Here is a 24,463-nt window from a genome sequence, read left to right on the forward strand (position 1 = left end):
AAAAAAAAAAGCAAATTAAAGAACTCAAACATAAATAAAAAAAACATCCTGCCCACAATCTTTTCTTACAAAGTTTGAAGTAGATTGGAATAGAGACACCTGACCACACGAACAGAATAGAAAAATCTAAAACAGTGGTTTTGCATTTTCAAATGCACAAAGATTCTCCTGTACAATTTGGCGTCTCTCTGCGAGTACAAACGCCTAAAGGGCTCAGTGGCGGTTTTCTCCAAGTGGCTCTTGACTCTGTCAGTCTTTTTCGGCACACATAAGCAGTCCTGGTCTGGTTTTATTCTCCATCAGTGCTGTAAACAGGCACACACAGATTGGAAAAGCTCAGAGAGATCTGAGTCCGGTTTATCTCTCTGTCATTAGAGTCCTTCCTCCCTCCTCCTCCTCCTCTTTAAGGTTCTCAGTCCTGCTGAGACAAAAGGCTCCTCCCAGTAAGGCTATCCATCCACCTGCCTGCACCCCCAGCCGTAAAAAAGTCGGGCCTGCTCCTGATCCCGAAGGCAGGGGGGTGTCTCCGAAGCCCGGCAGTGTTCCAAGGAAGTCCAGGATGGAGTGATCTCTTACGTCTTTAACTCTGTGAAGTCGTGTGATTGAATCCGTAGTTTGTCCTGGGTGAGGAGGGGGCAGTGGGCGTGGGGGCGGGGCAACATGGGATCCAAATTTGATGCTTTTCTTTTTTTATAGCCTTGGTTGGAGAGGAGTGATTGTGCAAAGTCACGCGGTCTCTGGTATGTCCACGCGAAAGGAGCTAGCAAACCCTTTTCCTCGCTGCAAGAGGCAGAAAAACAAGATTAGTCAGGCATATATGTGTGTGTAATTTTCACTGATGTGTGTTTTGAAGCATGGAGCAATGACACAAACAACAATGAATGGGAAACAGAAAGGAGCAGAAAATGAAATGTGACTCCGTTTGTGGGCCTCTCGTCCTGCAGCAGGTAAACAGGCTGAAATGCCCACAGCAACATCCTCTGAGGACAGAGTTTGTCCACTGAAAGTTGTTGTTTTTGTCCCTGACGGGCTCAGATTGTTCCTCTGAGTGTCTGACAGCGCCACAGAGAGGATCCCGAAAAAGATGTGTCGCAAAAACTGAAATCCAAGAGTGTTTGTGTAACCACAGGGACCAAAACAAGAACTTTGAGTGGACAGACTTTGATTGATCCAGGATTCAGTTTCAGACGCTGCAGCCTGTCCAGCTGCATGATGAAAACACGTCTTAGAGACATTCAGAAATGTCTGAGTTGGTGTGTCTCAGGATGTGTCAGTCTGAGGTTTAGAAAAACAGGCTTCCCCTCTCAGTGTCCTCATTCACACACAGTCTGAGGGTCATGAAAAGGAAGTCTCACGTCTCCTTTTAATCCACTGGTGTGAAATGGCTCATGGGTAATGTGTGACTATGTATTTGGGTTGGGGGGTTATGGGAAAAGTGGCCTTGGGGGGAGCTGGGTATTATTTGGTGGCCAATTTATTTGGGACGACAACAAAGAGGGAGATTTAACGGCTGACTCCGCCCACTCCTCCACCCCCCCGCCTGCCTGCCTGCAGCCGTGTGTCTGATGACGGTGATCATCCGGCTCTTGCTTTCCTCCCTCCTCTTCCTCTCCCCCCTCTGCACCCCCACCCTGACCCGACCTCAGGACGGACCCGGGTCTGGGCCTGCCTCTCCCTCCTGGCAGGGACAAAGAGGCTCTGTGTATCTGTGACTTGATCAGATTAGGGAGCCTCTTGGTATCATCATTCCATCCCTCCTTCCTCCCTCGCCCCCCTCCTCCCCCAGACTGTTGTTCCCTCTATGCCATCACCCCCCACCCCCTTCTCTCCCGACTGCCTCCCCCGCTCTCATTTGCATGAGGGCCACAGTGATCTACTTTGCAGGAGGAATGAGAGTGGCTGTTCGTGGGAAACGCAGAGATATCAGGAGCTCTTCACATCGAGTGCTGCATCACAAGCACATAATCAGCACATCCATGGAAACTGCACACACACACACACACACACATGCAGACACACACACACCACTTCACTCTGAAGGCTGACATGCAGAATAGCTGTTTCATTATTGAGTGGTTGCACTTCTTTTTGTTGTTACCTCATGTTTCTAACAGGTAACAAACAGCAGGTTACAGTTTGAACCATCTGTATATTCCTGTTTGCTTTGTTTTATGTTTCCCTCTGTCAGGTTTGAACAAAGTATAAAAGTAACAAAGTATATCCCACACCATCTCTTATTTTCATCTTCACACTTTAGCAAACAGAAACCAAATCCAGAAATGAGTCAGCTAATACAACGACACGGCGCCTTCACGTCGAGCTGTAAAACACAACCCCAGCGTTATCTCTGTCCGTACGCGAGGACTGCCTGCTGGAGTTTTCTATTTTCAGCTGTGGGACTTAGTTTATTTTCAGCTCACAGCGCTGGCTAACGCTAACAGAGCATTATTTAGCATCTTTATTTGTAGCTCTGGGGACAAACAGGAGCATATCCACTAATGGAGCATCTGTATGCTAACTGCTAATAGCACTCGGTAACAGCTGAGGAGTACGACGGTGTGTGTGTTCACACTGTTCCTGATGCTCTCAGCTGGGAGCACTTCATTCATCCCATCTACTCTGAATATAAGACAAATATTTAGTCCTTTCAGAACCAGTTTTTATATAATTACAGCAGCAGTTCTGAAATCTAAACAAGTCTTTAAGTCTTATTTTGAGTAGAAATTGTTTCATAAGACTTAGTATGAGCCACATTAAGCTGACAAGTCCAGACACATGTCTGATTATTGCCAGAGAACTCAGGTAATAAACGCTTTGACGACAGGTTACAGCCAAAGATCTACAGGTGAGCCTTCTTGTTCTCTTTTTCTTTCTCTGGCACACACACAATCACACGCACACTCACACACACATAAAATATCCCACCTTTTACCCATTTAGACCAGATGAAGCATTTTTAGGTATGTACCTTTAAGGCGGACAGTAACCATTGTCGCCAACAAAACAACTTTGTTGCTTAATTTAGTAATTTTTTGGGGCCCCTCAAGCAACTTTTATTTTATTTTATTTAATTTTTAACTGAATTCAGCTACATCAGTTGGACTGCCAGTTTAGTAGGGTGGTTAAGAAAACAGCCTCTGTGTTTGCTCAGTGATTCTTGAGATTGTTCCCCCTTGTATAAGAGTTTTTTGTGTTGTAGGATTTTTGATTTGGTTTCATGTTTTTGGACTTGTGAGTTTTGAGACCTTTCAAAATAAAAGCGCATTAGACCTGTACAAAATATCCCACTTTTTACCCATTTCGACCAGAGGCAGCATTTTTAGGTATATACTTGTAAGGCCAGATGCAACCATTGTCTCCAACTAAACAACTTTGTTGCTTCATTTAACAATTTTAGGCCCCTGAAGAAGAAAAAAATAGCATCAAATCTTGCAACTTTTCATATGTTTGGAGACTGATGTGAAACAGGTATTGGTCTCCAGCACCCACTGCGTTTTAACAAGCAGGGGGAACTGCTCAGGCCCACCTCATGTCCAGCTGCAGACAGAGCAGATGACTGCACGCATGTTACAGTCACTTTTGCTAGTCCCAAGCCCCGATAAAGGAGGGGGGTTGATGTTATGTCATAAAAACAACGAGTGAAGAAAGTTTACATTTACGTTGTTTTTACACGCAATCTGTCTCTCCCACAACCATACAGTCTGTGCCCATGGCGTTTTTCCTCTCTTCTACAGCTTCCATGACAATAACATGCTAATGACTTATTACGCAAATTAGGTGATGATGTAATTTAGTAACTTTTAGCGACTTCTGGGACAGCCAATAGCGACTATCTCTACTGAAGAGCTGGCACCACTGGATGAAAGTGTTGGAACTAATGAACTGTGCTGTAATCACTGAAAAACACATAGAGGGAGAATGACATGCCTGTTGGGGGATTTTTTTGTAACACCTGTTCAATTAAATGTTTGGCTAAAACACAGGTGGAACAAAGCCCAAGTTTCCAAACTATCAAATGTTTTTGTTGTTTTTTTTTAAATTTATGTTTCTATCTGCTCCTCTGGTTTTAGTGAATTTGAACAACTGAGGATTTACTTCCAGAAAATCTTCAGGTTTTAAGAGACTGTGTACAAGTTAAGCTTGGGTTTTTAAGGATGTTTTTAGCAGGGGTCCTAGGTCTAAGTAGGTGAATTATGCACCCCAGTCACGCGCTTAATATATAGAAAAACTTAGTGAGTGTTTGTCTGATTTGTAATGAAAACTGTTAGATTTATTCTGAGCCACATTCACCTGAAGAGTCGATACAATTGCTAATTTAGAGAAACTGTCGGAGTCTAATAAGTCTGAAGTGAGTGAAAATTGGCCAAAGAAAGAATTTTTTTTTTTTTTCCAAGACTTTAGATTCTTAAAAAACAGATAAAAGAGAAACCTTTAACTCAAAAACCTGTCAATTAGGTTTTGTTTTTGTTTCTTTCTTACAGCAGAAATAGAAATTAAGTGACTTTGTTGAAATAACTTTTTCTTACTTCTACTCCTCCAACAAATTTTCACTGATTTTATCTGTTCAATTTGTAAAACGTCCAGCATGTTCAGGAGAATTGTGTGTGTACTTTTCACAGTTCTAACCCTTGTACCTTTTAAAATATTTTGCATTTTCCAACACTTTTTGGCCCATTGAAATGAATGGAGATGATCCATCATCATGGAAACTGCACAGCCGATGATGTCATAAGGGTTAGGGCTCAGCACTTCAACATTGAACCTTTGTTGTAAGGAAATGCACTCCAAGTTTTAGTCTTTATGTCATGGTTAGGGTTGTTGTAATACTGTAATTCTACATTTTTCTGGACCTGTCCAAAGATTGTGGCTCATACATTTAGTCTCATTTTTATCAAATTGAGACAAAAAACACTCTCCTAGTTATGAGTGTTTTTCAGTGTAGCTCTGTTTTCTGATCAGAAACAGTTTTGGGAAAGTTGCACATCTCGTCTGGTGATGACGTTTTTTAAGGAACTTAAAGTGTCCTCACAGCGCCGCCTGGTGAAAATGAAAGCCCTCCTCTTCCTGTCACAGAGCTCCTCCTCCTCCTTCCTCCTCCCACGCTCACAGTCACTGTTTGACCATCCCTCTCTTTAATGTCTCTGCTGTCTTCACCCTGATTTAGCGTCTTTGATCTGACTTTAACTCTTTCTGACTAAATCATCTGGAGTTTAGCTTCCTGTTTTATCACCCTCTCTGCTCTCACTCGTCTCTTCAAAGAAGCACCTCAGATGAAAGTTACGACTACATCTTCAACACGTTTCTTCTTCTGAGTCTCCTGGACGAGGTTGATTTCCTCCTTTTCTTTCTGCAGCATCATCCCTGACATTTTCACCGTGGTTATAATAATCTTTATTAGATCATAAAGTCTGGGTCTTTTTTTTTCTTCCAGTAGCCTCATTAAGATTACATTTTTAAAATGATTTTTAACACGTCCTGTTAATCTTAAACTCATTTCGCTGATGTTGACTTATGACTCTAATAAAGCAACTTGTACTCCCATGACTGATTCATTTTTAATCTCTTCATTTCCCGCTTCTGTTTTTCTTATCACATTTTAAAGCACGAGTCTTTTCCAGGCGTGTAAAATCAACTCATTTGAAGCCAGAAAAAAAAAAAAAAGTGAAACGTCTCATTTATCAGAGACGAGGTTTATCTTGTTCTTTAAAAACAATAATCTCATCAAACGTGTTTTTCATCTCATTATGCTGACGCTGTCATCTTTTCTGCGCTCTTATTTTGGAAGTTATGAATCTCAGATTGGAGGAGCTGAATAAAGAAAAGCAGCTCGTATCCAGTCCGCCTTAAAAAGCAGGCGTTTGACGGCTTGAATTCAGCTTATTTTTGTTGTTTTGCTGCTTTATTTTTCACTTTCCGTCAAAGAAAGCAGGATTTCACTCCTCTGGTCGCTCTCTCCTTGTTTTTATACATTTATGATCCTTTTTGTCTTTCTCCTCAGGTTCCCGTCTCATCATTAAATCCCTACATTGCTTCCTGTGCCACCTTTCACCTGATCCTCTGCTCACGCCGCGCATCATCTCCATCTTTAATAATCAGCTCTGATACCAACAGTGGGTCGCCTGCTTGACTTCACTCTTGGATGGAGGATTAAAAAGAGAAGCGAGGATGAATAAAACATTAATTAAAAACAGAGTTTTTTCCCGCTGTTTCCAGCAGCACGCGGCGGCAGGAGATGACGGCGCTCAGGAGGCAGCCCCGCTCTGACGGTTTGATAATTCAGCTCGCTGTGTGGATGATGAGAGAGGGGGGCCTCTCCAGGCGCTGCTCCACTAAATTATAATTAAGCATTATCACCAAATTGCAGTGATTGAGGATGTATCTCTTTGTGGCCTTTGAATGAGAGCTCAGAAACAGTCACTCCTTGGGAAATACGCCTTTTCTCTCCCCCCTTCTCCTCCTCAATTATCCTAAACTGTTTTTATCCTCTGCTCCGGCGCTCTGACGTACGACGAGGGTTTAAGCTCGCCGCCTGCTGCTCGTCGTCGTCGTCTTCTTCTTCTTCGCTGGTTTCAAAAGGCGTTTATTATGTTACAGCAGCAGCCATTTTCACACAATGAGACGGAGCAGCTTTAATGCTAACATCTCCACCCACATGGAGCAGACCTTACAGAGCTCGACAGCTCACAGTGTGTTTAATTAAGAGGCTGATCACGGAGGTTTCTGTGTGTGTGTGTGTGTGTGTGTGAGACAGTGTGTGTGTGTGAGTGAATTAAAAAGGAAGAGAGTATAAAATCACACACAGAGGGGAGAGTGATGGAGATGTTTAAGAGGGAAGAGTTAGTTCAACACTCTGACAGGACAAGGGTCAGACCTGAGAGGAACCTCACGTCTTTCTTCACCTCCGTCAGCGGAGGAAGTTCAATTTGGACGTTTTGGTTTGATCCAAACAGAATACTCACTGAAATAAGCGGGGTTAAAAGGTGCTCTGGAGCTAGGCAGAAATGCCTCCAACTCTTTCCTCTCTATGGAGCCCTGCGGCTGGCTGAGGCTGAGGTGATGATGGTTTTTGAGGTGGTGGTGGTGGTGGTGGTTTTGGTGGAGGTGACTGAGAGGCGTCTCTTTGCCAAACGTGGAGAACGACTTATCAGCCGTCTGCTCGGGGCTTTCAAATACCTCTGTGTCCGGGACCGAGTCCATGCCGGGCACGTGGAGGTTGCTGCGGTAGTCCGGGCCCTGGCGCCCGTCGGAGGGCACAAAGCTCGGCATCCAGCAGCGGTCCGAGTGGCCCAGAGCTTTACACTCCTCCGTGCAGTTGGAGAAAAGGTCGGCACCTGAAAGGGGAAGAGGAGGGACACGTGAGGACAGGGAATTAAAAAAAACCCAAAATGCTTTAGTGTCTCTCTCCTGGTTAGTGGCAGGGAGCTGCAACCGAAAGTCATCTTTGAATAACTTCTTACTTAAAGAAAACTTAAAACAACATTGCTCTAAAATCACTTCTGTTACCTTTCAGATTTTGAGTGTTTGCACTTCAAAATACTTTACAAGAAGCAAAAACACTGTCTGAACTGTATGTCAGTGACAGAACAATGTTCAAAAAGGGGGTATTCTGCTCTCTCATATTATAAACATGGATATAAAGAACCATTCTGGATGTTCAGACTGAGCATGTGCAGATTTTCAAACCTCTACATGTTCATATGTTGTAGAAATCCCTGAATGTGTCTGAAAACTCATCAAAACACTGTGTTCGAGAAATAGTGCCAGATTTTCCTTCGATCCAGACACTGGACACCGAGCTGCTGATTTCTCCAAAGTCACTTCAACCATCAGAGGAAGTGATGACAACAACACTGTTCAGAGCTGGGACATCTGACTCATTTCTGTCTAAAGTAGGGATGCACCCATCCAACTTTACTGGTTCCAATACCGATACTGATACCTTGGCTTTGGGTATCGACTAGGGATGCACGATATTTTCAGCACAATATCGGTATCGGCTGCAACTTGGTTATGTTTGAAAATGCATTGTACATTTAAAGTTCATGTGATCTAAAGAAATTATTTTTCTGTATTTCAGTACTGAATGTCTTGAGTTTGAAAAATACTACATTTCTTATTTATGGTAAAATCAAATGTTTTTTGTCTTGTTTTATGTGTGTTTCTTAAACAAATAAGACCGTCACAATAAGAGTAACATCTTAATTCCAGTACAGGATAGACGTAGCTTTCTTTACAGTGAAAAAAAAACAAACAAACTTGTGATTATGGGTATCGGTATCGGTATCGGTATCGGTATCGGCCAAAAGGGTTTTCGATATATTGGCATATCGGATATCGGCAAAAATCCAATACCGTGCATCCCTAGTATCGACTGATACTGACAGGGCTTGACATTGACTCTACTGCTCACCATCCACTTGTGGTTTCCCAGAGTTACTAGCCTCAGAGCATTTTCACTAGCCACAACGTTTGTCTTTGGATAATTGTGTTTAACATGATTAAAGCCAACCATGACATGTTAAAGTTTACTTGAATCTAGATTTAAAACCTGCTTAAATGTGAATGACCCCTGTTCACACTCAAATCAAGACTACATACATGTTTAACTCCTCAGGTCTTTAGGTATTTAGTTTTAAAAAGGTTGTGTGAGGTTGTTCTCCTTTATATGAAAATATTCAGTCTATGAAGGAAAAGTCTTAAAAGAAGTACTTTGTTATTGCATTTTATGAAAGATGTGAAGATTGAAGATTAATTGAAAAAATAAAAACTAAACTGGAAAACTTAGCTAGAAACACTGTCTGCTTAGATATTTTTTAACAACAGTTATTTTTCTGCAACTAAGTAAGTGGACTATAAGTCACTTCGTAGTATAATCATACATTTCTTAAAGTCATATCAGTCAAAAAATATGTCATGACGAGGAAATCAACAAACATAAGTCACACTGGACTATTACATCTTATTAATATAGAATGATTTGGTTTGTTCACAGTTTTTTCAGAGTGAAGTTTTTACATATAACTTTGGTAAATGTTTGAATGTTAGGATGTTTAAATACTGTTCCTTTAGCTCCTCATATCTGTGACCACTTTCTCTTCTTTACGTGCACTTCTCTCCTCTCCTCTCCCCCTCCTCTGGTGAGATCGGTGCGGTGTGAGCTTAAATGAGCTCCATCCGATAAATGTCCTCACTTTTAAAAAGTTACAGGAGTTTTGAAGCTAGTTTGTGACTCAAATCAGAGAATCTCTTTAGAATAGAGAGTAAAAAAGAGGCAAGACAACTGTTAAATCAGGCGCTAAGAGCTGTCATGGTGTCCAAGACGGAGGCTGGAGATGAAGTCTGAGCGCCTCACAGCAGTTACATCAGAAAAAGACTTCACAAATGGACCAATGAGCACACACTGTGTGCAGGCAGTGCTCATGGGAGTTGTAGTGCTGTAGTCTCATATTGCAATGGGTTTGTTATTAATGATGATGATGATGTCTACAGACTATGTCAGGAGACATATTTTCCCAAAAAGTTCACATCACAAGTGAGTCAGCTTTTAGGATTTATTCAGGGGATCTGACATCATGTTGCTCGATAGTCTGAGAAAATCATTTTGCCCTCTACTGGAGAAAAGTAGAAAAGTAAAGAATTTAAATTAAAAAATACAAAAAAAATCTAGATTATTGAGCCAAAAGACAAATTAAAAAATCATAACAAACACATCCTGATACTTATGTAAAACAACGTTTTCTCCCACCCCCAACAGACACACTACCTTTAACAGAAATTCTCCCTTTAATGTGGGTTAAAACAAACAAACCTGTCTAAAAAGTTTGGTTTGGTTTGAACTCATCTCACAGGGAGGCTGCTGAGAGTCTAAACTGAGGCTCTGGCTTCATTAGCTTCATAAACTCGTTAATGTCTGAAAGTTAAATGATGGGTCATAAGCAGGGTGATGCATTGTTGTGCAAATGAGGAGTGACACGACAGATTATCTCTAACTCATAACCTTGAACCAGAGTTTTCTGGGTCATTTGAAACTCTTGATTTTTCTAAACATTGAGATAAAGAGAAGTGATACGCTTCCAAATGTTTTGTTCCCATTCATGACACGTCACCAGACTCCATTCCTTCCTCACTTTGTGTCGGTCAGATTTAAGGAACATGGAGACTTCACTCAGAGAAATGTGGTCAGAATGAGCGGACGCAGCACTTCCTGCACCTTCAGAGCCTCACTGAGTCTCTGGCAGAGTTCAGACACACAGAGCTTGATCCTATATATCTGCAGCACTCTCTCACAGTATGTATTAGTGCAGCCTGATCTTTGATCCCTGAAGCTTTATGCTTCTATGCTGTGAACATCAAAACGTCCCCCTGTGCAGACAGAGACCCTACAAATACATTACACACACAGGGCCTGCTGGGTCTAGTTATGGAAGCGATGCAAAGGTGGTTTAACATCTTTAATATCTTTAAAACCAGGATCAAATCCACAAAACATGATCACTTTATTATTTTACTGCAACAGGAACTAAACTCCACAACAGAAACTTCCTCCAGTCCTGGAGATGTGAACTTTAAACGGAGTCGTTTCCTCCCTCGGAGATGTGCCAGACATTTAATCTGCACCCTTCAACAACGAGCCCTCTGTTTGTGTTTTTTAATCATTTCTACATATTTCAACCTTTTCTTATTCAAGCCTCGAGAAAACATTCGACCTGAGCTGCATTTCACATTTCGGCTGATGCATTCTGAGCAAAGATTTACATTAAAAACATCTCTCAACATTTGATTTCCACTCACTCAGCTTCAAGGCTGATTCTCCTCAAAGATGAATAATTACAGAGGACGTCTGAGATATTTCACCTCTCTGTTCCAAACACAAAATATCACACCTCACAGCGGGTTAATGTGAGGATTTAAAGCCTTCAAACGTCCTCTTTTATTTTGTAATAATCATGTTTACCAGTGGATTTACTCTTATTTTGGAGGAAATAAATGCTGTGTCTATATCCCTCGGTCTCCTGCACACTCAAACCGCTTTAACATCACGCCACATTCACACACAAATTTCACAGCCACCACCACTTTGGGGGTAGAGTGTCTTCCCTGAGGACTGCAGGACCTCAAACCAGCCACACCCACTCCCCAAGTTGAAACAAACTGAGTGACTCAGAGACAAACTTATCAAAGAATCCCAATTTGTGATGCTAATTAAGTCAACACTAGAAATACACTCATCCTGGGACACACACACACACACACACACACACACTGAGAGAGAGGGGTGGGGGTGGGGGTGGTAATTTTATCTCAAATAAACCTCGAAGGGATTGAAAGATCTGTGACGCACATGACATCCTCTGTCCTCTGAAACTCTGAAACAACTTCAGAAAGTCTGAAAGAGAAACAGAACGAGGAGACGTCCCTCGGCTAATGAGACACACACACACACACTGCAAAACTGGAATAAATTAGGCGTTTGTCTTATTTTTAGTTAGATAAAAATTTTATCAGACCTCATATGAGCCAGGTCACCTGAGAAGTCCAGAAAAACTTTCATTTCAAGCCATCAAAAAATAAAATGTTGAGACAAATTAAAGTAACGTCTTCAAACAAAAATTAAAATACATTTTGAACCAGAGGCACCAGAACAATTTACACCACACACCCTGGGTTTATTAAACAGAGGATCAATAGATTAAGCTGTGAGTAAAAGACTCAACCAGGATTTAAAAAAATACTGATATCATCAAAGAGCCAAAAATTAAAATCCTGTTTTCTTTCATTTTAATTCTCAGTATCATTTCAATCCCTGTGAGTTCATCTGAATTCAGCCCAAGTGGTTCATTACAGAATAAAAGCTCCCTCCAGCTGCTGCTCACACTCCTGAACTCCACCAACAAACGAACAAACAAACAAACAAACAAACAGAGTGTGAGGCCTTCATGGAGGTCAAGACCCCGACCACAAACTCTGAATCCTCCTGCAGAGAACAGCCTCCGTCCACAGCTTGACCTCAAAATCTTCAGTCGTATGCAAAACAGCACAGGTCGCTGGCTCTGTGTGTGTGTGTGTGTGTGTGTGTGTGTGTGTGTGTGTGTGAGCTGCAGGCGGTAACATGCACCAACATGTAAAGAAGAGCAGAGTGGGTGGAGCAGTGGGTGAAGTCTTCTCTCCGGCCTGGCATCAGATAAACCCGACCACAAACTCAATAGTGTTTCATTACCCAGAATGCCCCTGTCCCCATGTCCCGGCCCTGGCTCTCTCCCCTTTTTATAAAAGCTTTTGTCCTGCTTGAAAGGCTGCAGGTAGAACCAGTCTGAGCGCGCTCACTTTCATGTGGGATAATCAGTCCTGCAGCTTTTAGAGAAGGAGGGAGAGAGAAGGAGACACACACACACACACACACACACACACACACACACACACACACACACACACACACACACACACAAAGGATGTGTCCAAAACCACTTCCTATCCTCTATATAGCGAATTCACCATGTTTCAGTGCTGTGTGAGCGTGCTCATACCCCATATGGTCCATAAATGTATGCATTTTGAAAAGAAGTATATTAGTAATGCTCACTATGAGTACAATATACCATCATGCATTGCGGTCCAAACAGAAGAAATGGTTGATTACATGACTGCAGATTACTGATAACATGAAACATCACATCCTGTCAAAGACCAACACTTAGCTCTCTGAGAGCGCCTCACCACTCTGAGCAGAGAAACGTTACACAAACGTTAACCGCTGAACCGTCAGTAGTAGGTGATGCATTCACTGGACCTTGTAATTCTCAGACACAACACAAGTTGTGGCACTTGGAAGGTATTTAGTTGTTTACCAAAAAAATGTAATACATGTAATAATTATATTGTTGAAAAATATGTTAAGTATGATACGTTAACACAAAATCTATGCCGTTTTGCAGTGTTGAAGAAAAATCAGCAGCTGGCGAGTGAGTGAGTAGTGTCGGTAATTTTGTTTTAATTTTGCTGAGTGAGTGGACTATAGAGTCAACTCCATCTAATTCAACATACAGTGAGTGGGAAGGAGGAAGTGACTCCACACACAACCAAAGATTCAGTCAGAGAGCATTGTTAGCTCCCCAAACAGGCTAAAGAGGCTACACTGTTAGCTTAAAAATGACATTTAATCTGATACTAGCGTAACTGTTAGTTAAACTGTTAGCCTAAATGTTAGCTTGATTGTTAGCTGGACCATAAGCCTGACAGTACTCTGACATTTAACGCTTTAACTGTTGGTTGAACTGTTAGCCTGGGTTAGCTTCACCTTGAGCTCAATTGGCTTGACTGTCAGCCTTACCATAAGCCTAACATTTAACCTTGCATTAGCTTAACTGTTATTTTACTGATATCCTGCGTGTTAGCTCAATTGTTAGCTGGACCATTAGCCTGACAGTACTCTGACATTTAACATAGCCTAATCCTACTTTGACTGTTGGTTAAATTGTTATCCTCGATTCAAGATCAACTGTTAGCTCAACTGTTGGTTGAATTGTTAGCCTGGGTGTTAGCTTCACCTTGGGCTCAATTGGCTTGACTGTTAGCCTTACCATGAGCCTAACATTTAATCTTGCATTAGCTTAACTGTTAGTTGTACTGTTATCCTGGGTGTTAGCTCAATTGTTAGCCTGACTGTTTGACCAAATGCTTGCTTAACTGTAAGTTAAACCATTTGCCTGGAAGTTGGCTAAACTTTGACTTTTAGCCTGGATGTTAGATCAACTGTTAGCTTAACTTTTAGTCTAACTGTAGGCCTAACACTTAATGTAATGTAATATTAACTGCTATTTTGACCTTGAGCCTGAATGTCAGCTCAAATGTTAGCTAACAGTTTAACCTAATGTTAGCTTACCTCTCAGTTAAACAGTAAGCCTGGATGTTGGATCAACTGTTAGCTTAACTTTTAGTCTAACTGTAGGCCCTACACTTAATGTGATATTAGCTTAACTGCTATTTTGAACTTTAGCCTGAATGTCAGCTCAAATGTAAGCTTACAGTTTGACCTAATGTTAGCATAACTTTCAGATGAACAGTAAGTCTGGATGTTGGATCAATTGTTAGCTTAACTGTAAGTCTAACTGTAAGCCTGACATCTGTTCTGATATTAGCTTAATTGTTATCTAGACCTTTAGCCTAAATGTTAGCTCAATTGTTAGTTAAAGTCTTATTTTGACAGATTGACCTAGTATTAGCCTAACTGTTAGTTGAACAGTTAGCCTGGATGTTAGCTTAATTGTTAGCCTCTGAGCTATTTATGTCCAGTGTGAGCTCTAAGCTAAGTCGTGTTTTCCTTAGTCCATATGTTTTTTTGCAGCAGATCTTGTGTTTGCAAGTACTTTAAAGCCTAAATCTGCCTCTATGTGTGTGTGTGTGTGTGTGTGTGTGTGTGTGTGTGTGTGTGTGTGTGTGTGTGTGTCTGAGTCTCAGCTACAATCTGAACTGTCCAGCTAGGCTATCTGCTGCTAATCCCTCTGAATACAGACTGATTAGGCTAAGACTGCTGCCGTCCCAGTAAGCACTCTCAGTGTGTGTTTGTGTGTTCAGGCATGTGTGTGATGCTGTGTGTGATGCTGTGTGTGCGTGTGTGTGTCGGTCAGCAAAGGGGGAATTTGCTTTGTTACAAAGCGGATTAATTTGGCTCGCCGTCACTAACAGCTTGGAAAAGTGCCCAGACTCCTAACGAGAGGGTTTCTTATTAAATATTAACCAACACGCCATAAATACACCAGCACATTACACTTTAATAACAAGGGGACAAACCAATCACTGGATGGCATGATGGGAGAGAGAGCAGAGAGCATGCTGGGAGCTGACACACACAGATACACACACGCGGAGAGAGCACCTGGACGAGCTGCACGGAGACAAAGTGAGAGGAGCTGCTGCCGTTACAAAATGGATGCTGTGTTAATTCTCAAAATGGGAACAAGAAATGTGGCATTTAGGCTCCGTCAGGAAGATACACACACTCTCACACACACACGCACACACACACACGCAGAGGGAGGAGAGTAATTTCATCCACAAAGCTCGATCAAGACTTCCTGAAAGTTTTGACATTTTGGTGAAATTAGTAATCCTCCTGTCACATGAGACCGACCCCGTCCAATCAGGAGGTTAAAACAGCTCGGCTATCACACTGAGCCACACACACACACACACATACACACACTCACACACACAGAAAGAGAGAGGAAGCCTCAGCCGTGTTAACACTGTTATCTCCAGATCGTCATCTCCTCAGATTTTTTTCTTAGAGCACAAGCACACACTCACACACTCTTCAGCAGCATTAAACATGTCTTGCTTTAAGCAGGCGTGTAAGAGTGTGTGTGTGTGTATGAAGGAGAGGGAGAGCCGGTGACCCTCGTTCCTTTAACTTCTGGTCTTTAACATTCTGCTCGCTGCGGCGTGAGCACAAACTCTCCGTAATAACCTTCATTTGGTAATTGGTATGCAGAGGTCTGAAAAATGAATTACTGATCAGCGAGCTGTTACCACGGCGATAACGTGAACCACAGGCCTGAGGAGGAACCCGAGGAGGCGGGCGGGGGGAGTGAGTGTGTGTGTGTGTGTTTGTAAAGAGGATAAGCACCCTGGCTGCATCTCCTCAGAGTGTGTGACATTGCCCGAGCTGATAACATGAAGTCCTCAGATGCAGCGGAGCCAAAACGGGCCCCTGAGGGGGCTCCGGGGCCTCCGCAGAGCTCCTTCAGGGGTCCAGCAGAAAAGGAGGAGCTCTTTAAATCCAGAGTGATTAAAGCGACAAAGAAAGGAGTCCAGCACATCACAGGACACACAGATGACCTTTAACACACACACTCACACACACACTAAGTCTGAAAGAGACGCAGAGGATTAGAGAGCAGCCAGAGGTGGATGGACTCAGATAGAGGACCATCTCAGGGCTGTTAGGGACCGACTTCAAGGACTACTCAAATACATCTCAGAGAAAAGAATGTGCCTTAAGGTTTAAGCTGCAAATGCAGAAAATGGGCTCCATCGTTCCTCTCAGAGAAATGAAGAAATTCTCACATTAACAGGACAGAATGAAGAGATTAACGCCGACTTCAGCTCAAGTCATGTGACAATAAAAGTCACGTGACAACTTCCATGTTAAGGAGGCAAAAACTCACATTTGACCTCTTCCTCACGTTTCATTAACTTTAAGTCGTTTCCTTCCAACAGATAAAACACAGCAGCTTCTCAGTGGATATCTGAACTGTGTGGGTGTGTTTTACGCATTTCTGATCACTTCACATGAAAACACCAACACCAAATTTCTTGAATAAGAAATAGTTTAGTCTCATTCAGTCACCTGGCAAGTACAGAAGAATATCCTGTTTGATGATGGAATGAGTAGAAAAAAGTCTGACGATGGCTGACAAATACATGGTTTTATTATGTTAGGATAAATTTCTGGATTTTTCAGGTGAATGTGACTTATTTTAAGTCTAGTAAGAAAAAAGAAGTTCTTTACAAAAACACCGGCTTAGATTTTGTAGTTGATGATCATTGTATGGTGTGTTTCTGTGCCTGTTTTGTTCCCTTCTTTAGTGTCTGAGTGAGCGCTCTGTTTGTATGGATCTTTGTCCTGTGTCATGTTAAATTGAGTCCTCTGTTCATCCCCTGTCTTTGTGAGTGGGTCTCTGTCTCCAGGTGGCACTGCACTCCAAAAATTGAACCCTTATTGAAGATTTTTTTTTCAATAAAAAATATCTTTTTAGACTTAATAAGAGTCGCATTCACCTAACCAGTCCAGAAAAAAATGTTTTGTTTCAAGTTGGTCAAGCCAAAAACAAGGTCTGAATTGCTTGTTACAGGGTAAAAAAAATCATCGTCCACTGGCAGATTTTTTTTTCCCTCTTGTTACAAGCAATTCAGAACTTGTTTTTATCTTTAAATAACTTGAAATGAGACATGTTTCTGGACTGTTCAGGTGACTGTGGCTCATTTTGAGTCTTAAAAGACATTTTTACTGAAAGTAAGTCAGAAACACTTGGTAAGATTTCCGTTTTTTGCAGTGTACATGACTGCCAGCCTCAGATTGGCTCTGGGACTTTCACATATGACTCATCAGACCTCTCCACAGCAGCGATTTTTTCTCTCCTCTCTGTCTCTGACTGTACATATCTTTGTTGGAGAAATGTTAATTCTGTGAACTCTTGCTGGATTTTTGTTTCTGTAACTCTTTTTTTTTTAGTAATTGTGTTTTTGGAGTAACTTTATTTTGGAATCTATTTTTTTTTCTTTGAGTTTATTTAGAGCAAACTCTTTAATTTAAATCATTGTAAATAAATCTTGTTGACCTTTGAACCCTTGATCTTGTTTATTACTTTCTTTTTAAAGCACTAAGGCCATGCATCTTCCCCCTGTAGACGGGTGCATGACATGGTTGTGCAGGCGTCAGTACATCAGGGATGTAAAGGTGTGTGACTCATAGCAGCAGCGTATCACACACAGCACGCTCAGCCTGTCCTGTGTCCTGTTCACGTCTGAATCATTTCATCCAGAGCACAGACCTCTGCAGCAGATCCTGTCCACACACACTGAGCCCGGTGGGTTCTACCTCTGATCATTCTAATGCTTCGTGTGTGTGTGAACCTTTATGTGTGTCAGTGAAGGGACTTTTTCTCCTTTACACATTCTTTTTTTAGTGCAAATTGCAATTTTTTCTTGATGTCCTTATTCAGTACACTAATTAACTTAAACGGTCATGTATTTTTATACTTTTTTGTACAAACCTTTTCTTTTTTTTTTACTTCATAATTTCCATTTTTCTGTTTATCGTTTATCCCATAGACTATATATATTACAGACGTAGTCTGTGCAGTGTCATGTCTGTTCCTGATGTGGAGTAATAAAGCTGATCGTTGGCACATATTGGATGCGGCGCAGGATTTGAGCTTCCTTTCTAACAGCTATAGGTCGCCCATCAGTCATATGAGCTGAGCTGTGCCTCTGATTGGACAAACTTATGGTCTAAATATCAACTTAACCATGAATTAGAACAACATTCACTCACCGTATAGTGTGTGCCGATAGCGAAATCAACGTTTCACACCTAAGCTGTTTTTGTACCTGGCTGTAAATAAGTTTTTAACGCTGTAAAATTCTTTTGTTTTTTGGTCTTTCTGCAGTCGGCCTCCAGCAGATCCTTGACAAGCAACAACTTTTAACACTTTATCAACTTTATTTTTTCTTAAGCTGGATGTTTTCCCTTGGTTTATTCATACATGTTTGTACAGAGAGAGGAAAGCTCAGAACCAGAGTCAATGTCCTTGTTTTCTTTTTTATGGTACTGGGTGAAGAAAAGCTGTGCTGATTCTGAGAAAACACTGATGTTCATGTGTGTGTGCACAGGTTTGTAACCTGAGGAGAGAACAGTTACACAGGAGCAGTTGCACTAATAAGAAAGTAAATGCAGCACAAATATTCATCCTTTACTTTATTGATAATGTGTCCAATCAGCTATGATTATTATGTCGATAGTTCTCTGTAGTTTGGTGCTTAGATCCCACCTTATCCTCTTTTAAAACTATGTTTTTATTTTTTGATAACTTTTCGATAATATGTTATTTTATACCACTAATGTTAGCTTGTTTCTTTAAAAATGAAAAAAGAGAAATAAATTAATCTGGGCAATCCTTCACCTTTAGACGGTTTGTAATTTTAGCTTTCTGTTTTTAAAACAAACTTTAAAACTCACAGTTCCTCCCAGGCTTCAGCTCTGATTGAGGATGTGTCTTTTAATCCTTTCTGTTTTCATTGATCCACTCATGTCCTCTAGTTTTTACTTTTGTCCCGTGTCTTTGTTTTATTGTTTGTTTTTATTGTTTCTAACTTTTTTCTGTAAAGCACTTCGGTCAGCATATTGTTGCTTTGGAAATGAGCTCCATAAATACATTTGGATCAGATTCAATGACATACTTTTCTATATGTTTTCTGTTTTTTTCCTCCTCTGTACCAAACCCAAACCTCAGACGTGAGCTGATTGGACATGTGTGTGTTCTGTTACACACCTTGCTTTTAAATGGGCTCCATGTTAAAGCCTTGGTTTGTGTTAATCTTACACTAACCGTGTGGGTTTTGCAGTGTTGGAGGGATTTCTGTGCAGAATATCACATCTTCTTTTACTTCTCACCTTTTCAGACACGTTATGACTCCAATGTTTCACCGAGCAGTTTCAAACAAGAGTGTCTATGAAATAAACAAGGAGTCCACGCTTTGTGTGTGTGTGTTTTTACAGTTTCTACCTTTAACATGTTCAAATTAAAGAAATCCTCTTCATATATTTATGCATTTCTCCTTTACAAGCATGTCTCTACTGTGTCTACACACACACACACACACACACATGTCTGCACCCTGTGGTGTCTAATGGGTCGTAATGTGACGGATTTGCTCATGTGGTTCCTGCTTTTTACTTTTACTGCAAATCTGTCTCTCCCTCTCTTTCTTCATCTCTCACACACTCACACACACACACACACTCACTTTGCACCACAGACTGAAATAATCTCCGCACTGATCCGACCAGCCAGGAGTTTGCTCCACTTTTTTTTAACGCCCCGGCTGATCCAGACGGGCTCCAGAGGAACAACATCCTCTTTATGTTTCGGTGAAATCGCTGTAAAATCAGAAAAAAATTAAATGTATCCGTGTGATTTTTTTTAAAATCCTGTTCACGTGTTGGTCACAGGTGATTTCTGACTCTCTGCGACTCTTTCAGCTCCGCTTTGATCAGGAAAACGCGCGAGCAGAGAGCCCGAAGCTGCAGAGAACGTTGGCAGGACGAGGCAGCCGGCAGCAGCGGCGGAATAAAAGAGCAAAGAATGTGTGTGTGTGTGAGAGAGCATCCAGGTGTGTGTAGACCATGAAAACACAAACTACAAACAAACCAGGGATCCACAAAGTGCGCAGGAAGACAAAGAGAAAGAGAATCACTGATCTGAGGCTTTAATTTACTGCTCAACAAACACTCAGAGAGAAACCAACATGCTCCCTTATACGCCTATAGATACACACACACACACTCAAACATAATGAAACAGCAACACAGGTCATGTGTGTGCTCTTGGCTCATGCTAAGCTACGCTAACCTAAGCTATGCTTTCAATTAGCCTGATCAAACAAAGACATGATGCACAGGAAATAATCTGCAGCTCCAGTTACTGTAACCTCTCACTAACACTGGACACACACACATCACACACACATGCACACACTCCAACCATGTGTCAGAGTGTGTGAAATGCCAACACACCAGAAATAGGACGCGAGCAGTCGGCTGTACCACTCCAAATGTTCCAGCGAGGTGAAAAAGACAAAAGTGATGCAGCGGTGAACTTTACCGCTCCGCTCTGCTGCTGCAGATCTTTCTGGATGTTCACAGAGCTTCAGACATCTCTGATTTACCCTCACACACTCACACACACATGCACACACTCGTGTTTGAAACATTTAACATGTAAGCAGAATTTAACCCCTGCTGCTGCTGCTTGTCTCAGAGATTCATTCCTTTAAATTTGATCTAAACTGCTTTAACTTGGGAAGCTTTAGTGAGATGGGATAAAATCTACGTAATCCACAAAGTTGCAAGCAGAAAAATCAAGCATCTCCTCAGTCAAACTGCAGGAACTCCTCAGTCCAACCGTGAACACCCAGAGTCCGGCGCTCTGCAGAACAAACCCTCCTGCAACAGATTCAGAGCTGCAGGAGCCGAGCACCCAAAGCTGCTTTCCTCCTTTTTTTTTTTTTTGAGTCAGAACAAAGATGAGTCTTGTGACTTAAACTGAAGCTTTTCAGCTTTTTTTGATGAATAAAATCTTATAAAGATGAAGAACCACCTTTAAATAAGAAAGCAGTGATTTAGCGCAGAGGCCGGCGATGCAGAGAGCAGTTTGAACGACTGGTGGCAGATTTTATTCAACTTTACCTCAGAGCTGTTCCCCCTCTGACATCTTTAAGGCCTTTCTGTTGATCTGGATGTTTTGAAGCCAGACTCCTCTTAGACTCTGATTTACCCTGTTATCAACAACACAGTGTCTTCACCTTTGACCTGCTTCTTCTTTATCCTCCTGATGCTACAGCATAGAAAAAGCATCCTCTGCTCTCTGCATTAAAGCGCCGTATTTGTAATTTACAAACTCTGGCCTCAGTAGTAATGAAAAGCTTTTAGATTTTCTGCGCCGACTGCAAAATTAGTGACCCTGAATATGTTGAACAGTAGAAAAACCTACAGAGACCTGCATCAACAGAAAAGCTCTGTCTGTGCATTTCAGCTCTCTTTCTCTGCAGGTCCAGGTTTTTTTTTTTTTTCGTAGAGGAGTCGTCACAAGCTGAACGCTGGTGTTAAAACTATGTTTACTGCACATTCAATCAGCTGCACGGCAAAAACTGAAATCTTATCAAGTGATTTTTTTCTTCTTTATAGTAAAAACTGTCTGATGATACTTCATATGAGCCACATTCACCTGATCAGTCCAGGAAAATGGCTTTTTAAAAGATGTTTAAAGACAAAAATGAGGTCTGGATTGCTCCTAATAAGCAAAAAATAAAAAATAAAAAATATGCCAATGGAATAAGAAAGCACCTTTTGTTTGTGTCTAATATCAAGTCCAAAAAGTAAAATTCTACTGAAAATAGGACACTAACGCTGGATAAGGTTTCAGTGTGTTGCAGTGTGTGATGTTTCCAGCTGCACCTGATAGATTTACCTGCTGCATGCACGGGGTATGTGAGCCATGTGTCCGTATTAAACACACAGAGTGTGATGGTGTCAGTCAGTCTCATGAGAGCGTCTCATGATGGCGGCTCTTCTGTTAGATATCGATCAGCTCGATCAGCTCGCTCAGCTTTCTGAGGCTGTTTGAGCGCCACAGGCTCAGCGTGGAGAGTTTGGCGCTGCAGCCTCTGTGAAGCGTCTGGGCACTGCTCTTTAAAGTCACTCAGTGAAGGAGTTAATACAAATAAATGACAATCACACATCAGCCGGGTTGTCTTTTTTTTCTCTGAGCAGAGCCACGTTTGACTACAAGAGAAAGACGGAGGACCAGTGCTCCCACTGACACATTTATTAGCCCTTAAAGTCACATCTGACGCTTTGTGTGAACTCTTCTTTCTAAATGTGCTCAAACATCATCATGTGCAGCAAACTCTGCTTCTGACTGAGGAACATGTTCTCCATTAGGGGGCGATATGAGTGAAGTACATCAGGATGTTTTTAGGTCAGGATCAGGATCTGGGTTTTATCAGAATTTTTTTCCAATTCAGACTATTTTTGCTCTCAAACAACATTTTTAGCCCACAATATTTCTGATCTTGTATCCAGGACTGTTTCTCTGCTCTATTTCCTCACTTTAATCTGGTCTCATGTCCAATGATGTTTTTAGAACTCTCACATTTTCACATCCTGATAAATCTGTTCATTTAAAGACATCAGCTGTAGGAGCTGTTGAGTTTCTGCAGAATGAACACAGCTTTAGCTTTAGCCCAGCAGCCTGTGCACAGTCCAGATGGAGTTTAGTAAAACCTTTGGTTTGTGACCCTGACAGAAAATGTAAATGTGCACATTATAAGTATGGACGGAAGACACCTGCAGAGAGCAGTTCACTGCAAAACACTGAAATCTTATCAATTTTTTTTTTACTTATTTTAAGTAAAAGTGTCTTATTGTACTCAATACGAGCCACATGCACCTGATCAGACCAGAAAAAATGTCAGGTTTCAAGTTATTTAAGGGAAAAAAAGAGGTCTGAAATGCTTTTAACAAGTTACAAATAAAACTGCAAATGGAACAAGAGAAAAGTTTTTCTAGTTTCAAGCAAATTTTCGTACAAATATTTATAATACAGATAATTAAGATTTCAGTTTTTTTACAGTGTTAAAAGCTGCTCACTCAGACTCCACTGCCCTCTCAACAGAGCATCTACCACCTTAAAGTCCACAGGAGAGCTGCCTCCATCCTCAAAGACCCCACCCGCCCCAACACAGAATGTTAACAGTCCCCCCCTCAGGCTGGAGGTACAGGACTGTGGAATGCAGGACCTCCAGACACAAAACCCTTTCGTCCTCACTGCTGTCCAACTGACAGGAGTGTAACAACCAGAGGCTACCTGCTGATAGTTTGTGTAACATTTCTCGAACATTCATTTTTGCACAGTTTAAAACTCTATTCTTAATTTTGGGACTTTTTGTATGTTGGTATACATTTCCTATTATTACAACAGTTTTCTTTTTCTTTGGCTATTTTTGATGTTTCAAGAATTTCATTTTAAAGAGAAACAGGTTTCTTTACTGAGCACATGAAAATAAACTCTTTGAATCTTCAATCATTTAAAACTTGATTTCAGTGATTTAATTTATACTGGGGCTGCAGCTATCGAGTATTTTAGTATTCGAGTATTCTACTGAAAATCCCATCGATTAATCGAGTAATCGGATAAAATACATTTTTGTTTAGTTAAAGAGCAGTTATTTTTCAAATGAAAATTTTTCTCTTTAAGAAACAGAATTTTCTGATACAGCATGTCAATAAGAGCACTTGCTTATAGCTCCAAAATCTGTAGACACATGTTGACACATTTTTTGTGCCTTGTACGTCTCATCAAATGTTGCGGACCCAAATGGCACCCGTTTCGTAGAATGACCCATTAGTCTCCAAACTCCAGAAAAGAAGCTAGATTTGTTGCTAGTTGCTATTTTGTATAAGAGGTAGCTTGAGGGGTCTGAAAACCACTCTTTGATCTTTTTTAAAATTTAACGATTCCTCGAGGCGGAGAAAATTACTCGAGTAATTTTTGTAATCGAGTACCTCGAATCATTTGAGGAATCGTTTCAGCTCTAATTTATACGTTGTAAAATAAAAGCTACATTCAGCACCCAGGCCTGACTTTGGACACGCCTGATCTCAAACAGTTAACAGCGATGTAAGTGTGACAGCTTCATGGTTCAGGCGCCTGGTCCTGAAACAGACCCAGGTTCTTCTCCCTGCCCCACACGTCTCATCCTCCCTTCAACCGTCCAATCAACAAAGGCAGAAATGCCCAAAATATGACTTCACAAAGAGTCATGTGAGTCTGTCTCTGTTGATTATGGCCTCATTTAATCCACTCAGACAAGATAATACAAAAATCATCCTGTGGCCACATCATGTTCGCCCCCTGCAGGCCGTCAAGACCAGTTTGACACTTAAGTGTTACACTGGAAAAAAAACTGCTTCTTTTGTCTTGTTTTGTGATAAAATGTATTTTAAGACTTAATATGAGCTACATATTGCTGAGTTGCTTGTAACAAGAACAAAAAAAATCTGTCAATGAAAGAAGAGAAAGGTTACCTTATTAAGACATTATTCTAGTTTCAAGCAAATTTCTCTTTTTCCATTGGCAGATTTTTGTTAACCTGTTACAAGCACTTCAGACCTCATCTTTATCCT

The 24,463-nt window shown here is 41.3% G+C and overlaps 1 protein-coding gene across 2 annotated transcripts in view; it reads right to left on the reverse strand.

Moving 5' to 3' along the window:
• Nucleotides 1-589: 589 nt before the first annotated feature.
• Nucleotides 590-24,463, reverse strand: part of pcdh10b (protocadherin 10b) — a 29,503-nt gene continuing 5,629 nt past the window's right edge. For both annotated transcript variants that reach the window (XM_074674590.1, XM_074674589.1), the window contains exons 4-5: nt 7,174-7,331; nt 590-780 (exon numbers count right to left, since the gene is read on the reverse strand). In XM_074674590.1, coding sequence (XP_074530691.1) covers nt 727-780; nt 7,174-7,331 — 212 coding nt within the window. In that variant the 3' untranslated portion in view covers nt 590-726. The remainder of the gene's footprint in view (nt 781-7,173; nt 7,332-24,463) is intronic.

This window comes from Halichoeres trimaculatus, unplaced genomic scaffold (assembly GCF_033239565.1).
Source record: "Halichoeres trimaculatus isolate MK-OKI-2021-1 unplaced genomic scaffold, fHalTri1.1 fHalTri1_scaffold_7, whole genome shotgun sequence".
Taxonomy (NCBI): Eukaryota; Metazoa; Chordata; class Actinopteri; order Labriformes; family Labridae; genus Halichoeres; species Halichoeres trimaculatus.